Source organism: Salvelinus fontinalis, chromosome 24 (genome assembly GCF_029448725.1).
Source record: "Salvelinus fontinalis isolate EN_2023a chromosome 24, ASM2944872v1, whole genome shotgun sequence".
In the NCBI taxonomy this organism is placed as follows: Eukaryota; Metazoa; Chordata; class Actinopteri; order Salmoniformes; family Salmonidae; genus Salvelinus; species Salvelinus fontinalis.
The window spans coordinates 26,237,434-26,252,852 of NC_074688.1; the positions used below are offsets into that span (position 1 = coordinate 26,237,434).

Genomic DNA, 15,419 nt, shown 5'->3' on the forward strand with positions numbered 1-15,419 from the left:
TCTTACTACTCAGCCAGCCATTAAGACCCCAAGGCCAAACTGTAAGGAAACCCGATCGCCTCTTCTTCCCATCATCCAACTCCCTCACCGTCTCAATTAAGAGCAGTTGGGCTAGAGAGCATCCTCTCTCTGATCTGTCTCGGACCGCTTCAACTATGAGCTCATTTGTTTTCCAAGGACACGGCCGCCAAACTCTTTCAAATAAACCATCACTCAAACCGACCCCTATTTACACTCCCAAACATTGTGTTTTTAAAACAACATGCACCGTCATAAAAACCATGTTAAGAATTCTAGCTCCGTAGCATAACCATACAAATCCCTGATGGCATGTACTGAGTTTGATTGAGAATAGATTTTCTCTGTTAAACAAAAACAGACCAGATAGACTAAATATTTTCCCTTTCTTCTAATCAGGCGATTTGGGGGATTTATGTGAATATGACTGACTCTGTTGTCCTCGCTAACCTCTGTCCAGATGAGTGACTCAGTGTGGTCTTCGGCAGGCACAGTGTCATGCTTCAGTGCAGATTTTCACAGTTTATGTTAACTTTCCACCAGAAACACGACTACATGAGCTGAATTATTAATGTGCTTTGTTCCATTTCTTCATAGCTTTCTTTGGCTGGGGTATGCCACAAGTATCCCCTTTTGTATTCCTCTCTCTCTCTCTCTCTCTCTCTCTCTCTCTCTCTCTCTCTCTCTCTCTCTCTCTCTCTCTCTGTCTGTCTGTCTGTCTGTCTGTCTGTCTGTCTGTCTGTCTGTCTGTCTGTCTGTCTGTCTGTCTGTCTGTCTGTCTGTCTGTCTGTCTGTCTGTCTGTCTGTCTGTCTGTCTGTCTGTCTGTCTGTCTGTCTGTCTCTCTCTCTCTCTCTCTCTCTCTCTCTCTCTCTCTCTCTCTCTCTCTCTCTCTCTCTCTCTCTCTCTCTCTCTCTCTCTCTCTCTCTCTCTCTCTCTCTCTCTCTCTCTCTCTCTCTCTCTCTCTCTCTCTCTCTCTCTCTCTCTCTGTCTCTGTCTCTCTGTCTCTCTGTCTCTGTCTCTGTCTCTCTGTCTCTCTGTCTCTGTCTCTGTCTCGCTCTCTGTCTCGCTCTCTGTCTCGCTCTCTGTCTCGCTCTCTGTCTCGCTCTCTGTCTCTGTCTCTGTCTCGCTCTCTGTCTCTGTCTCTGTCTCGCTCTCTGTCTCGCTCTCTGTCTCTGTCTCTGTCTCGCTCTCTCTGTCTCTGTCTCGCTCTCTCTCTCTGTCTCGCTCTCTCTGTCTCTGTCTCGCTCTCGCTCTCTCTCTCTGTCTCGCTCTCTCTCTCTCTCTGTCTCGCTCTCTCTCTCTCTCTGTCTCGCTCTCTCTCTCTCTCTGTCTCGCTCTCTCTCTCTCTCTGTCTCGCTCTCTCTCTCTCTCTGTCTCGCTCTCTCTCTCTCTCTGTCTCGCTCTCGTTCTTTCTCTTTCTTTCTCTCTTTCTCTCTTGTACTTCACTCTCCTTCTCTAACACACACACCTCTCGCCGTCTCTTTTTCTCTCTCTCCCTTCTTCCCTCCCTACAGTTAGAGGGTTCTTACAGTATATTTCCGAATCCTGTAGCCTGTAGGAGACAAACATTCTTGCTGATTCCCTTGTTGAGTTGCACTGACGTCTCACTTGCTGAAGTTCTCCTTGGGGCTGAGAGAGAGAGAACATTGATGTGGCAATGGTGGCAGTAAACGTTTTACAATGTCACAGCATGTTACGTAAAACCATGGCCAAACCTCCCTCTATGCACCAAAATGTTCCCTGTTCCTCCAACTGCAGTACCTCATCTCACTGCTTGCTTAAAACAATGCATTTTTTGATAATCTGACTTTGCCTTGACCTCTTACTGTACCGTAGTTTCGTCATGGGTTTGAGTATTGGTCATGACTGAGGTTTGGAATATAGTCCTTTAAAAACGATGGATTGCGGTCTACATGTTGGACCATTAGATTAGTGTCATGAAGTCATACAGAGCTGTCACTGACCAGGTATGTTACCGGTCTGTCTCTCCAGGTGTGTACGTGCCGGCTGGTGCTGGAGTTGGAGCAGGAGGTGCTGGACCAGGTGCTGGTCTCTACCCAGGTAATATATCAGCTACCTACAACTGCACAGCGCAACACATTACACAACATGTCTCTTTAGATAAAAGTACAGTGACACACACACACACTCATAAAGCAGATTTTTGTGACTGTGTTCATCTGTATGACACAATCTCAAAGATAATCATCTAACAACCACAACCCATCTAAAAACAGCACTTTCAAAAATGCACACATTCACAGCGCTACACTCACAGCGTTACTGATTGGGATATAGCTAGCTATATCCCAATCCTTTCCCTTCGGAAAGTATTCAGACCCCTTGACTTTTTCCACATTTGTCAGCAATCTACACACAATACCCCATAATGACAAAGCAAAAACAGGTTTTCGAAATGTCTGCAAATTGATATATTTTTTTTAACAGAAATACGTTATTTACATAACTATTCAGACCCTTTGCTATGAGACTTGAAATTGAGATGTTTCTACAACTTGACTGGAGTCCACCTGTGGTAAATTTAATTGATTGGACATGATTTGGAAAGGCCCACACCCATCTATATAAGGTCCCACAGTTGACAGTGCATGTCAGAGCAAAAACCAAGCCATGAGGTCAAAGGAATTGTCCGTAGGGCTCCGAGACAGGATTGTGTTGAGGCACAGATCTGGGGAAGGGTACCAAAAATTGAAGGTCCCCAAGAACACAGTGGCCTCCATCATTCTTAAATGGATGAAGTTTGGAACCACCAAGACTCTTCCTAGAGCTGTCCGCCTGGCCAAACTGAGCAATCGGGGGAGAAGGGCCTTGGTCAGGGAGGTGACCAAGAACCCGATGGTCACTCTGACAGAACTCTAGGGTTCCTCTGTGGCGATGAGGGAACTTTCCAGAAGGACAACCATCTCTGCAGCACTCCACCAATCAGGCCTTTGTGGTAGAGTAGCCAGACACTCTACCATAATTTAATAATAGTAGACGGCGCTACTGTACATTTAGGCCTACTTGTAAACGAAGCCCAACCGCCTGGCTTCTATCCTTCTGGTTGAAGACATCAGTGACTGAACTGTAAAACTCCTCCCTGTTGGCCCCTTCAGTTTTAAAAGTCTCTCGGTCTCGATGATGGCAAGGGACGAGAGTTGTCCTTGATCGGTATCCCTTTCAGTGCAGAAAATGTCCTCTCAACGGATGTTGTCCACAGAGCCAGTCTTTCCATTGATACCACTCAGATTTAAATGATCTTGGTATTTTTCTGTCCCTTCCTTTGATGTAAGTCCCTAAGCTCAAGTGTTGGTCTTCCATCCCGTATCACCCCTTGTTTCGCTAGAAAATCAGATGTTTCAGATGCAATATGTTAGCCATCCTGATCAGCGTACCTTTAGCTAGCAGTAAAATGAATGTAAGCACCAAAAGGCAGCAGATGATGTGTGTCATCCATAGACAGAATAGTGCTCTGCCTTTTGTGCCAATACGCAATGCGCATTTATTATTAAATGGGACATATTGGGAATGGGATACATGTACAGTACCAGTCAAAATTTTGGACACACCTAGTTAAGGGTTTTTCTTTATTTTTACTATTTTCTACATTGTAGAATAACAGTGAGGACATCAAAACTATGAAATAACACGTATGGAAGCATGTAGTAACATGTATATTCTTTATTTTTCATTTATCATTCATTTTCAAAGGGTAGGACGCCTACCCTGACCGCACATCACTGATAAAGTAATACACAATCAATTAAATGGCAGCATGTCTCAATTTCAAAACCAGGTATACAACACACACATACTTAGGTATACAACACACACAACATAGATCATACAGTGTACAAAATACACCTTTCCTGTTTCCCAGCAAACAACACAAAACCCATACAACTAAATTACTGTAGCATTACGTACTGAAGAAAAAAAAGAACATGTTGGGTCACAGTCTTTTGCAACCCACAGTTTAACCATTAGCCCTGAGCCTGTAGTGTACAGTACTCCATGTCTCCATCTCAACTACAACCCAACCAACGATCACCACTGCGCTCCCTCTCCAAACCCACTGAGAGCCCTCCGTGGCTGTTGGCTTTCACTAGTGTTCAGCACGTAAAACATTAACAATCACCAGGACAGTTGAACCACACACCTCCAGCCTTAAAACCAGCCTTAAACAACAGGCAGGCCGGCAACTTGAAATGGTCCAAAACGGCTGACTCATATGTGGCTCTCTTGATCATTACTGCCATATACAGAAACCCAATATCCCTTGTATTTTCTCTCTCTCTCGCACCATACTATTTCCCATTGTACTGTACCATTTCCCTCTGGATAAGCATAGCTGTGCCGTAGGTTTTCACTGTAACAGCATTGAGGCCATAAATTACAGTGAAATACAGTGTGAGGAAGCGTGAGTTGCCACACTGACCCTGTGCATTCCTCTCTTCACTCTGAGAGGTTAAAAGGTGTCTCTGGAATACTGTTGGAGATTTAGTGTGTCCCAAATGGCACCCTATTCCACACATGGTGCACTGCTTTTGACCAGGGCCCTGGTCGAAAGTAGTACAACTATATAGGGAATATGGTGCCATTTGGGACACAGTTTTGAAGATTTAGAGATGTAGAGATTTAGAGCCTCCTACCCACCACAGTGGTCTAGTTTCTGTGTGGAGAAACTGTATCTGGTCAGGTCAGAGACCAGAGGACCCAGAGCTAGCAGATGATCTAAGGCCCAAACAGCAGGACGGATGGATTAATGGAGGAAAGGAGGGAGGGGTTGATGGAGGTATAGAGGAGCCAGGGGGAGAACTAAAACAAACGTCAAGCTTTCCACTGTATCATAACTCTCTTTCTGCTTCTCTTTCTGTTTATTTTTCTTTTCTTGTTTACCAACAGGTGCTGGAGGGATACCCGCAGGAGCAGGCTACAAACCAGCTAAAACTGGGGGTGAGTAGAAAATACTTACTTTAATACCCTTCTCTAATAGTTGTCCCTTAGCTGGACTAAGAGAGACTATCAGAACTCAGGATAAGACCCAGATGCAGTCAGCTAGAGTCACAGATGTTTATTGACCCAAACAGGGGGCAGGCAAAAGGCAGGTCAAAGGCAGGCAGAGGTCCGTAATCCAGGGCAGAGTCAATAAGGTAAAGAACAGCAGGCAGGCTCGGGATCAGGACTGGCAGAGGTTCGTAAATGGGTCAGAGTCGGCCAGGTACAGAACGACTTTCAGGCTCGGGGTCAGGGCAGGCAGAATGGTCAGAACCGGGAAAACTAGGAAACAGAATTTGAGAAAGCAGGGAGACAGGAAAACACGCTGGTAAGACCTGACAAGACGAACTGGAAACAGACAAGCAGAGAACACAGGTATAAATACACTGGGGATAATGAAGAAGATGGAAGACAAGACAAAACCAATGGAAAATGAAAAGTGGATCAGCGATGGCTAGAAGGTCGGTGACTTCGAACGCCGAACGCCGCCCGAACAAGGAGAGGGACCAACTTCGGCGGAAGTCATGACATGCATACTGAACACTCTGACCACTACAGTACACCACATTAACTACCACAACATCACACTTTTTAAGTCAGTGTGTAGCTATGTCACAAAACTGCTGGAATAGAGTAGGTATAGTTTTGCATGGTTTAGCCTACATCTGCTAAATGACTCTCGTTCCATCTCGGAAAGCCTACAGTGTGAGTTCTCATCCACTCCACCACATGGCCAGAAGCTAAGCTAATAGTTTAGTTATTGTGTTGATTCTAATGACACTCTTGTTGTTGGGTAAACACAGTGCTCAGACACAACCACTGTCATTAAGTCTGGTTTAACAAGGTGTTCAGGGAGTTAGACTGTTCTCCTCACACCTATAAAACCAGTGTGTGCTGTCCTGGTCCTCATCTGGGTGTTCTGTGTTGCTGTCAGGGAATGGCTATGGAGTGAGGGAAGTGTTAAGTTATAAGCTTACATACTGTAGTAAGTGTTATTGATGATGATGATGATGATGATGATGATGATGATGATGATGATGATGATGATGATGGTGATGATAGTGATGACAAAGATGATAGTGATGACAAAAACCTGTTGCCTAATCAGACCTTATGTTTCCCCCAGCTGGAGGATATGGAGGACGGGGTGGTGTTGGTGCTGGAGGTCTGGTCCCTGGTGGCGGGGCTGGAGGAATAGGAGCGTTAGGCTTCGGAGGAGGAGGTGTGTACTCATCTACAGAACATTGAAAGTTGGGACTTTAACATTTATTTTAAAGCCCTTGCACTGTCAACTATAGCACTATGTCTGACTGTGCAGTGTCAATGATGAAATTAAATATGTTTATTCAACGTTAGTGTATTTTTATTTTAGTGGATCATTTTGTAGATTAATTATTTGGTGCTTTGTTCAACAGGAGCCGGTGGAAAAGGCCCCAAACCTGGTAAGCTATCTGCTCCAACTCAATCTTTCGCACTCTATACCATTTTGTACAGTTCTGTAGAAGGCACAAGGCAGGTACCGGTACTGTACCAGACTATTCTGGTAGTATCAAGTCAGAGTATCCTGTTATGCTTTTAACTAGGAAAATTCCTCTAGTACATTGTTGTCTAAGAAATCTTACTGAAGTGTTTTAAAAAGGAAGGGAATTAGCGTTATTACTGATAGGAGGAGGTGGGTGGTGTAGCTATTCGCTAATACTGTATGTATAGAATGCATTAGAGTGCATGTCAATGACGGGCGAAACCTGTAGTGTACTGCATTCTGTAGTTCAATGAAGGGCTACCTCTCTTGACGGACTATCAGCCACATCTCCCTTATCACCCCTGTGTTTTAATCGTGGTTGAGTCTCCCTGGTTTGGCAGCTGTTTGGGAAGTCCTGTCTAGGGTGTGACCCGGTGCGTTCCACGTCTCCTCCATCCCTCAACCGCTCCTCCACACTTCCATCCCTCCAACACTATATCCCATCACCCTTTCCTCAACCCCTAGATGTCCCAGACTGAGTGATGATTGGTAGTGTGAACTCCCATCATCGCCACCCCAACACAATGGTGCCAACGCGTTGATGAATATTTTTGTAACGTTAGGCCGACACAATATCTGGAAACCTCCTTGTTGAAGTTTTGCCACTGGCCTCTCTACTGATAGTGTACTGTAAATATTGTTTTTTCACTATTCAAGTGTGGAGCACAGTATTAGGGAATTAGCAATGTTAAGCCATTATTTAATTTCCTAAACCAGAGGTGATTACATCTAGGCCACTACCACGGCTGTGTGCTTAGAGAGATAAGGAGTAGAATAATATTCTTAAAGTCTGATAAGATTTAGAACAGATTTCTGTAGGCTCCTTGAAGACTGAGTTTTTTCCTCCGTCTCTCGAACAAGTCATTGAGTTTCAGAAATCTGTTTTATGAAAGCGTCCTAAATATTGGATATTAGGTGGAAGTTGACTTGGCCTGGGGACTGCGCTGCAGAGCTCGGCTTGGGAAGTATAATGCTTTGGCTTTTGTAAGAGTTAGAGTTCTCTCTCACTCTTTCTCACTTCTCTCTCTCTCTTCCTCCCTCCCTCTCTCTCAGGGCCTCTAAGGCCGAAATTAGATTATTGCTCCCAGTCCCGTCAAACAGGCAATGTGGGAAAATATATGGGGCAGGTCGAACAGGAACTGTTAGGGTCATGAATCCATTTGAAAAGAACGAGAACAAGAGACAACCGTACAGCTGTAATTTGTTCATTATTTTGCTCAGCAAGGGCTTTTCATGCAAGGAGACTTTTTTACATTTGAGATGTATCCATTCCAACAGCTGAGGTGTTGACTGAAGCAATCCAGATTTGGTGTTTCACTCGAGGGCACATGGGCTGGAAGCAGCTAACTTTCTACACAAAGAAATTAAGTTTCCATTACAAACACAGAGCAACGTTTACCTATGTTGAGGTCTCACAAAACCAGGGCGGTTTGGATCCATACAGATCATTTAGCCTTTGTTTAGATGGTAATGTGTTCTGATAGTTAGAGGTACTGTAGCTACACACTAACATGAAATAGTGCAAGTAGGGACAACGTTTAAGGAAACCAAACGCAGAAAGGCATTCAGGCCAGGGGAGGGGTACCCTGTCCATTGACCTGTTGAAAGATGATTCTATCCTGAGCTAAAACAACGTGAGGATTGGCTTTTAAACCAGACACCTATTGCTTTCTAGTATTCTTATGTGGATTCTTTCCCCCTGCCGAGACCCATTTTTCATCATAACCTCTCTGGTGATTGAAGCTTGAAGTGGAGCATCAGCTGCACATATCAGACACACACCTTGGCCCTGGCCCTGGCACACACTCAGGCACACACACACACACACCTTGGCCCTGACAGAAAACAGCAGCTGGTGATCAAACTGGCGTGACAGTTGAATCATTGTCAGACGGTGCCAAGCCTTGTAAAACACTAGACTACTAAATTACAGTTTTCTTCAATTGTTTAAGCACAATTTTGGAAACAGGGCCCGGTTTGTCAAAACACTACACACAATTAGCACAACCCTACACCAAAGTAGCACAACACTTCAGATAATTTGCAAAATGGAAGACTATTGTCAAAACTATACACGACTTCATAAAAATAATATTTTGTTACCATACAAAACACACACATTTCATATGACTTCAATCTTTTTGAACCAGTTACACACTGCTGTTACTAATCTAAAACACTTTTAGCAAGTCTAATTGTCAGTGATTAGAGTACTGTAAATGAAGTACACAGAGAAAGTGCAACTATACAAACACTACACAAGACCAATGCTGCAGACTGAGGAAAATATCATTTATTTCTCTCCGTATACCCAAATCAGTCAACATGTCAACATGGAGAATCACAACAAAACATGTCCCAGTTTTCATGCTACTACAGTAGTGCGCATAACACTGTTAGCTCAGCAAACAGACAAACGTAAAATACTGTATCCAGTACAGGTTACAATTACAGTAAATAACAACAACAACAAACATAAAAAATCATCTGAAAAAAATGACAATATTGTACAGAAAATACTACAGTAAACATACTATACATTATCTCTTCGCCTAGCTGGATCTGGCCAGAGAATTTCATCATCACAAGCAATATCGTCATTAGCAAGACAACGCGGGAAGAACCGTCTTGAATGTCGAATCCATCCTTGCACAGCTGCGGCGTCAACTTGGTCACAGGCGTCCTCCATGGCCTGAATGAGGGGTACCTGAGCCTGGGGCTGGAGATCGTAAACCTTCCACCGCCATGCAGAGAAAAACTCTTCGATAGGGTTTAGAAACGGAGAGTATGGTGGAAGGTATAGTACTGTCAACTGTGGATGCTGTTGAACCCAGTTCTGGACTAAAGCAGAGCGGTGGAATGACACATTGTCCCAGATGACCATGTATTGCATCTGGTGCATTTCATTACCTGCTATGACGATGTGGTGCAATCGGTCCAAAAATGCGAGAATGTGAGGTGTGTTGTAAGGGCCCATTTTGGCATGACGGAGGACAACCCTATGCTGTGAAATGGCAACGCAAAGGGTGATGTTACCCCCACGTTGCCCTGGGACATTGATTATAGCCCTGTGGCCAATGATATTTCTGCCTCTCCTTCTTGCTTTTGTGAGGTTGAACCCTGCCTCATCAATATATATGAATTCATGCAGGATTTCCTCAGCATCCATCTGCAAAACTCCCCAAAATACAGTGAAAGACAAGATCAGGATAGGTCTAGTATACAGTCAATGTAAAGAAGTCATGTGTGCAGTATGCAACATCACAGTGCTAAAGTGAACAATACAAACCTCCACATACTCATGCCGCAGCCGTTTGACCCTCTCTGAATTCCGCTCAAAAGGCACTCGATAAAGTTGTTTCATTTGAACCTGATGTCTTTTCAGGATGCGTGCCAGTGTTGACTGAGAGACCCGATGGACATTATTGAAAATGGCATAGTCACCGATAATGTTGGCTTGTAGTTCTCTGAGCCTGATAGCATTATTGGCCAAAATCATGTTTATTATCTCTCTCTCTTGTTCTTGCGTGAATATGGGCCCCCTTCCTCCTTGTCGTTCCCGACCCTCAATCCTATGTAGAGAATAATACATTCTGTGTCACAGGAAGGGGTAGGGGTATCAAGTGCTGATATGGTGCATACAATAAGCGGCTGATTACTGTAACTGTAGACAGATCTTCTTTTACCTGTTTTCCTGTCGAAAAGTCCTTATGACAGATGCCACTGTATATCTGCTAAGATTTGGCTGAACTCTCAGTCCAGCCTCCCTCAGCGTTAATCCGTGGTTCACAACCTGGTCCATTAGTTTTGCACGAATGTCATTTGATAAGTTTGGTCCTCTTCTTTTTTGTGCACGTTCTCCTCCTGCTTCAGGTCTTCCTCGACCTCTGGCCCGGCCTCTGCCTCTGCCTCTTCCTCTTCCTCTTCCTCTACCTCCTCCTCCTCTGTGTACTCCTCCTCTCACCCTCCTTCCATTTTGGTTGAAGGCCAACCTACCTGCTGCATTTTTATAGTGCTTAAACCTGATTGGTGTGTCTACAATTTAGCAATCATGTGTTTGTGCATCTGATGGCTGTGTTTAACATATTGGCTCATAGGTGTGGTAATTTGACAGTCAGTCCTTTGGAATTGCAAGGAAGTGACATCATGATATGCTTCTGTGTCTGATGTATACAAGTGTGTTTAGTGTTTTGCAAATCACTGTGTGTAATGTTTTGCAAATAGTGTGAAGCTGACAATGTGCTTACAGTTGTGCAAATCTAGCCTTGTGTTTTGCTCCTTGAGTGTAAGGTTTTGCTAATTGTGGGAAAAGTACAATTTTTGTGTGTAAGCAATCGTAAAAAACTGTAATTGTGAATCCTGTCAGCATAAACATTTGACGAGTGTGTGTGCATTGGACGAGTCGGTTGGGACCAGAGAAAAGAGAGCAGCTGGGCCCTGGACCTGGGCTCATCATTCCCCCCTAAAGCTAAGGTGAATTCCTCCTACATACCTTGTTGCTTTGCCAAACCTGGACAAAACTTCTTACACGTTTTGCTTTTCTAAATAACCTCTTGTCACTAAGAGTTAGCAGGGAGACTGCATAGCAAGAAACATGGACAACATTGCTGTTTTTACAACAGTAGTTCTGTAATTTCACCACAGGAAAAATATAGAATGTTTATCAAAGGTTAACTCTCGGTGGACTGAAGGATTAAGGGTGACACTCGAAGGAAGCGATGTGCTGCAGGCTCTCTCTATACTCTCTCCTTATACTGTAGGTCAGGACTGCAAGTCACTCTTCATAGGGCAAGGCTGCAGATCACTCCTCATAGGTCAGGGCTGCAGGTCCCTCCTAATAGGTCAGGGCTGCAGGTCACTCCTAATAGGTCAGGGCTGCGGGTCACTCCTCATAGGGCAAGGCTGCAGGCACTTCTCATAGGGCAAGGCTGCAGGTCACTCCTAATAGGTCAGGGCTGCAGGTCCCTCCTAATAGGGCAAGGCTGCAGGTCACTGCTAATAGGTCAGGGCTGTAGGTCACTCCTCATAGGGAAAGGCTGCCGGTCCCTTCTAATAGGTCAGGGCTGCAGGTCCCTCCTAATAGGGAAAGGCTGCATGTCACTCCTCATATGTCAGGGCTGCAGGTCACTCCTCGTAGGGACGGGCTGCAGGTCACTCCTCATAGGTCAGGGCCGTAGGTCCCTCCTCATAGGGCAAGGCTCACGTCACTCCTCATAGGTCAGGGCTGCAGGTCACTCCTCACAGGGCAGGGCTGCAGGTCACTCCTCATAGGTCAAGGCTGCAGGTCACTCTTCATAGGGAAAGGCTACAGGTCACTCCTCATAGGGCAAGGCTTCAGGTCACTCCTCATAGGTCAGGGCTGCAGGTCACTCCTCGTAGGGCAAGGTTTTAGGTCACTCCGCATAGGTCAGGGCTGCAAGTCACTTCTAATAGGTCATGGCTGCAGGTCACTCCTCATAGGTCAGGGCTGCAGGTCACTCCTCATAGGGCAGGGCTGCAGGTCACTCCTCATATGGCAGGGCTGCAGGTTACTCTTCATAAGGCAAGGCTGCAGGTCACTCCTCATAGGGCAAGGCTTCAGGTCACTCCTCAAAGGTCAGGGCTGCAGGCACTCCTCATAGGTCCGCAGGCACTCCTAATAGACCAGGGCTGCAGGTCACTCTTTATAGGTTAGGGCTGCAGGTCACTCCTTATAAGTCAGGGCTGCAGGTCACTCTTTATAGGTCAGAGCTGCAGGTCACTCCTCATAGGTCAGGGCTGCAGGTCACTACTTATAGGTCAGGGCTGCAGGTCACTCCTGATAGGTCAGGGCTGAAGTTCAGACTGACCTGTACACAGCTGGGCTGACCTACTATCTCTATTAGTCTGGAAGGATCTCACAGAACCAGAGTCAAACTTCTGACTCAAAAGACTCCACATTATGATATTGCAAAATGAAGCAGTGAAATATTGGAGGGTGTTTCCCTGCTTGTGAGCTTCCTTGGTTTTGAAAAACAAAGACCTGCCCGAAGCTCTATTTTTATCCTTTGAAGAAGGGATGTTTGTAGAAGCAGGGATGAGTGTCCTAACATGACTTCAGCTCCATGTGAAACTAAGTTTAACAATGGAAGAGAAAAAGGAGAGGCTCAGAAAGATGAGCGAGGATGGGGTTGAGAAAAATACACTGCTCAAAAAAATAAAGGGAACACTTAAACAACACAATGTAACTCCAAGTCAATCACACTTCTGTGAAATCAAACTGTCCACTTAGGAAGCAACACTGATTGACAATACATTTCACATGCTGTTGTGCAAATGGAATAGACAAAAGGTGGAAATTATAGGCAATTAGCAAGACACCCCCCAAAACAGGAGTGATTCTGCAGGTGGTGACCACAGACCACTTCTCAGTTCCTATGCTTCCTGGCTGATGTTTTGGTCACTTTTGAATGCTGGCGGTGCTCTCACTCTAGTGGTAGCATGAGACGGAGTCTACAACCCACACAAGTGGCTCAGGTAGTGCAGTTCATCCAGGATGGCACATCAATGCGAACTGTGGCAAAAAGGTTTGCTGTGTCTGTCAGCGTAGTGTCCAGAGCATGCAGGCGCTACCAGGAGACAGGCCAGTACATCAGGAGACGTGGAGGAGGCCGTAGGAGGGCAACAACCCAGCAGCAGGACCGCTACCTCCGCCTTTGTGCAAGGAGGTGCACTGCCAGAGCCCTGCAAAATGACCTCCAGCAGGCCACAAATGTGCATGTGTCTGCTCAAACGATCAGAAGCAGACTCCATGAGGGTGGTATGAGGGCCCGACGTCCACAGGTGGGGGTTGTGCTTACAGCCCAACACCGTGCAGGACGTTTGGCATTTGCCAGAGAACACTAAGATTGGCAAATTCGCCACTGGCGCCCTGTGCTCTTCACAGATGAAAGCAGGTTCACACTGAGCACATGAGCACATGTGACAGACGTGACAGAGTCCGTGGAGAATGTTCTGCTGCCTGCAACATCCTCCAGCATGACCGGTTTGGCGATGGGTCAGCCATGGTGTGGGGTGGCATTTCTTTGTGGGGCCGCACAGCCCTCCATGTGCTCGCCAGAGGTAGCCTGACTGCCATTAGGTACCGAGATGAGATCCTCAGAGCCGTTGTGAGACCATATGCTGACACATGCACATTTGTGGCCTGCTGGAGGTCATTTTGCAGGACTCCGGCATTGCACCTCCTTGCACAAAGGCGGAGGTAGCGGTCCTGCTGCAGGGTTGTTGCCCTCCTACGGCCTCCTCCACGTCTCCTGATGTACTGGCCTGTCTCCTGGTAGCGCCTGCATGCTCTGGACACTACGCTGACAGACACAGCAAACCTTTTTGCCACAGTTCGCATTGATGTGCCATCCTGGATGAACTGCACTACCTGAGCCACTTGTGTGGGTTGTAGACTCCGTCTCATGCTACCACTAGAGTGAGAGCACCGCCAGCATTCAAAAGTGACCAAAACATCAGCCAGGATGCATAGGAACTGAGAAGTGGTCTGTGGTCACCACCTGCAGAATCACTCCTGTTTTGGGGGGTGTCTTGCTAATTGCCTATAATTTCCACCTTTTGTCTATTCCATTTGCACAACAGCATGTGAAATGTATTGTCAATCAGTGTTGCTTCCTAAGTGGACAGTTTGATTTCACAGAAGTGTGATTGACTTGGAGTTACATTGTGTTGTTTAAGTGTTCCCTTTATTTTTTTGAGCAGTGTATTTTAAATTATTTTTTATTTCACCTTTATTTAACCAGGTGGGCCAGTTAAGAACAAGTTCTCATTTACAACTGCGACCTGGCCAAGATAGTTCAAAACAGTGCGACACAAACAACACAGAGTTGCACATGAGATAAACACACGTACAGTCAATAAAACAATAGAAAAGTATATTTACAGTGTGTGAAAATGTAGTAAGATTAGGGAGGTAAGGCAATAAATAGGCCATAGTGGTGAAATAATTACAATTCAGCAATTAAACACTGGAGTGATAGATGTGCAGAAAATGAATGTGCAAGTAGAGATACTGGGGTGCAAAAGAGCAAAAATAATAAATAACAATATGGGGATGAGGTAGTTGGGTGGGCTATTTACAGATGGGCTATGTACAGGTGCAATGATCAGTAAGCTGCTCTGACAGCTGATGCTTAAAGTTAGTGAGGGAGATATAAGTCTCCAGCTTCAGTGATATTTACAATTCGTTCCAGTCATTGGCAGCAGTGAACTGGAAGGAAAGGCGGCCAAAAGAGGAGTTGACTTTGGTGGTGACCAGTGAAATATACCTGCTGGAGTGCGTGCTACGGGTGGGTGCTGCTATGGTGACCAGTGAGCTGAGATAAGGCGGGGCTTTACCTAGCAAAGACTTGTAGATGACCTGGAGCCAGTGGGTTTGGCGACAAATATGAAGCGAGGGCCAGCCAACGAGAGCATACAGGTCGCAGTGGTGGGTAGTATATGGGGCTTTGGTGACAAAACGGATGGCACTGTGACAGACTACATCCAATTGGCTGAGTAGAGTGTTGGAGGCTATTTTGTAAATTACATCGCCGAAGTCGAGGATCGGTAGGATAGTCAGTTTTACAAGGGTATGTTTGGCAGCATGAGTGAAGAATGCTTTGTTGCGAAATAGGAAGCTGATTCTAGATTTCATTTTGGATTGGAGATGCTTAACGTGAGTCTGGAAGGAGAGTTTACAGTCTATCCAGACACCTAGGTATTTGTAGTTGTCCACATAAGTCAGAACCGTCCAGAGTAGTGATGCTAGATGGGCTGGCGGGTGCGGGCAGTGATCGGTTGAAGAGCATGCATTTAGCTTTGCTTGCATTTAAGAGCAGTTGGAAGCCATGGGAGGAGTGTTGTATGGCATTGACGCTC

The 15,419-nt window shown here is 45.6% G+C and overlaps 1 protein-coding gene across 9 annotated transcripts in view; it reads left to right on the forward strand.

Moving 5' to 3' along the window:
- Positions 1-15,419, forward strand: part of LOC129822558 (elastin-like) — a 117,926-nt gene that overhangs the window by 22,691 nt on the left and 79,816 nt on the right. For all 9 annotated transcript variants that reach the window (XM_055880871.1, XM_055880876.1, XM_055880877.1 and 6 more), the window contains exons 2-5: positions 2,012-2,080; positions 4,925-4,975; positions 6,144-6,239; positions 6,433-6,459. In XM_055880871.1, coding sequence (XP_055736846.1) covers positions 2,012-2,080; positions 4,925-4,975; positions 6,144-6,239; positions 6,433-6,459 — 243 coding nt within the window. The remainder of the gene's footprint in view (positions 1-2,011; positions 2,081-4,924; positions 4,976-6,143; positions 6,240-6,432; positions 6,460-15,419) is intronic.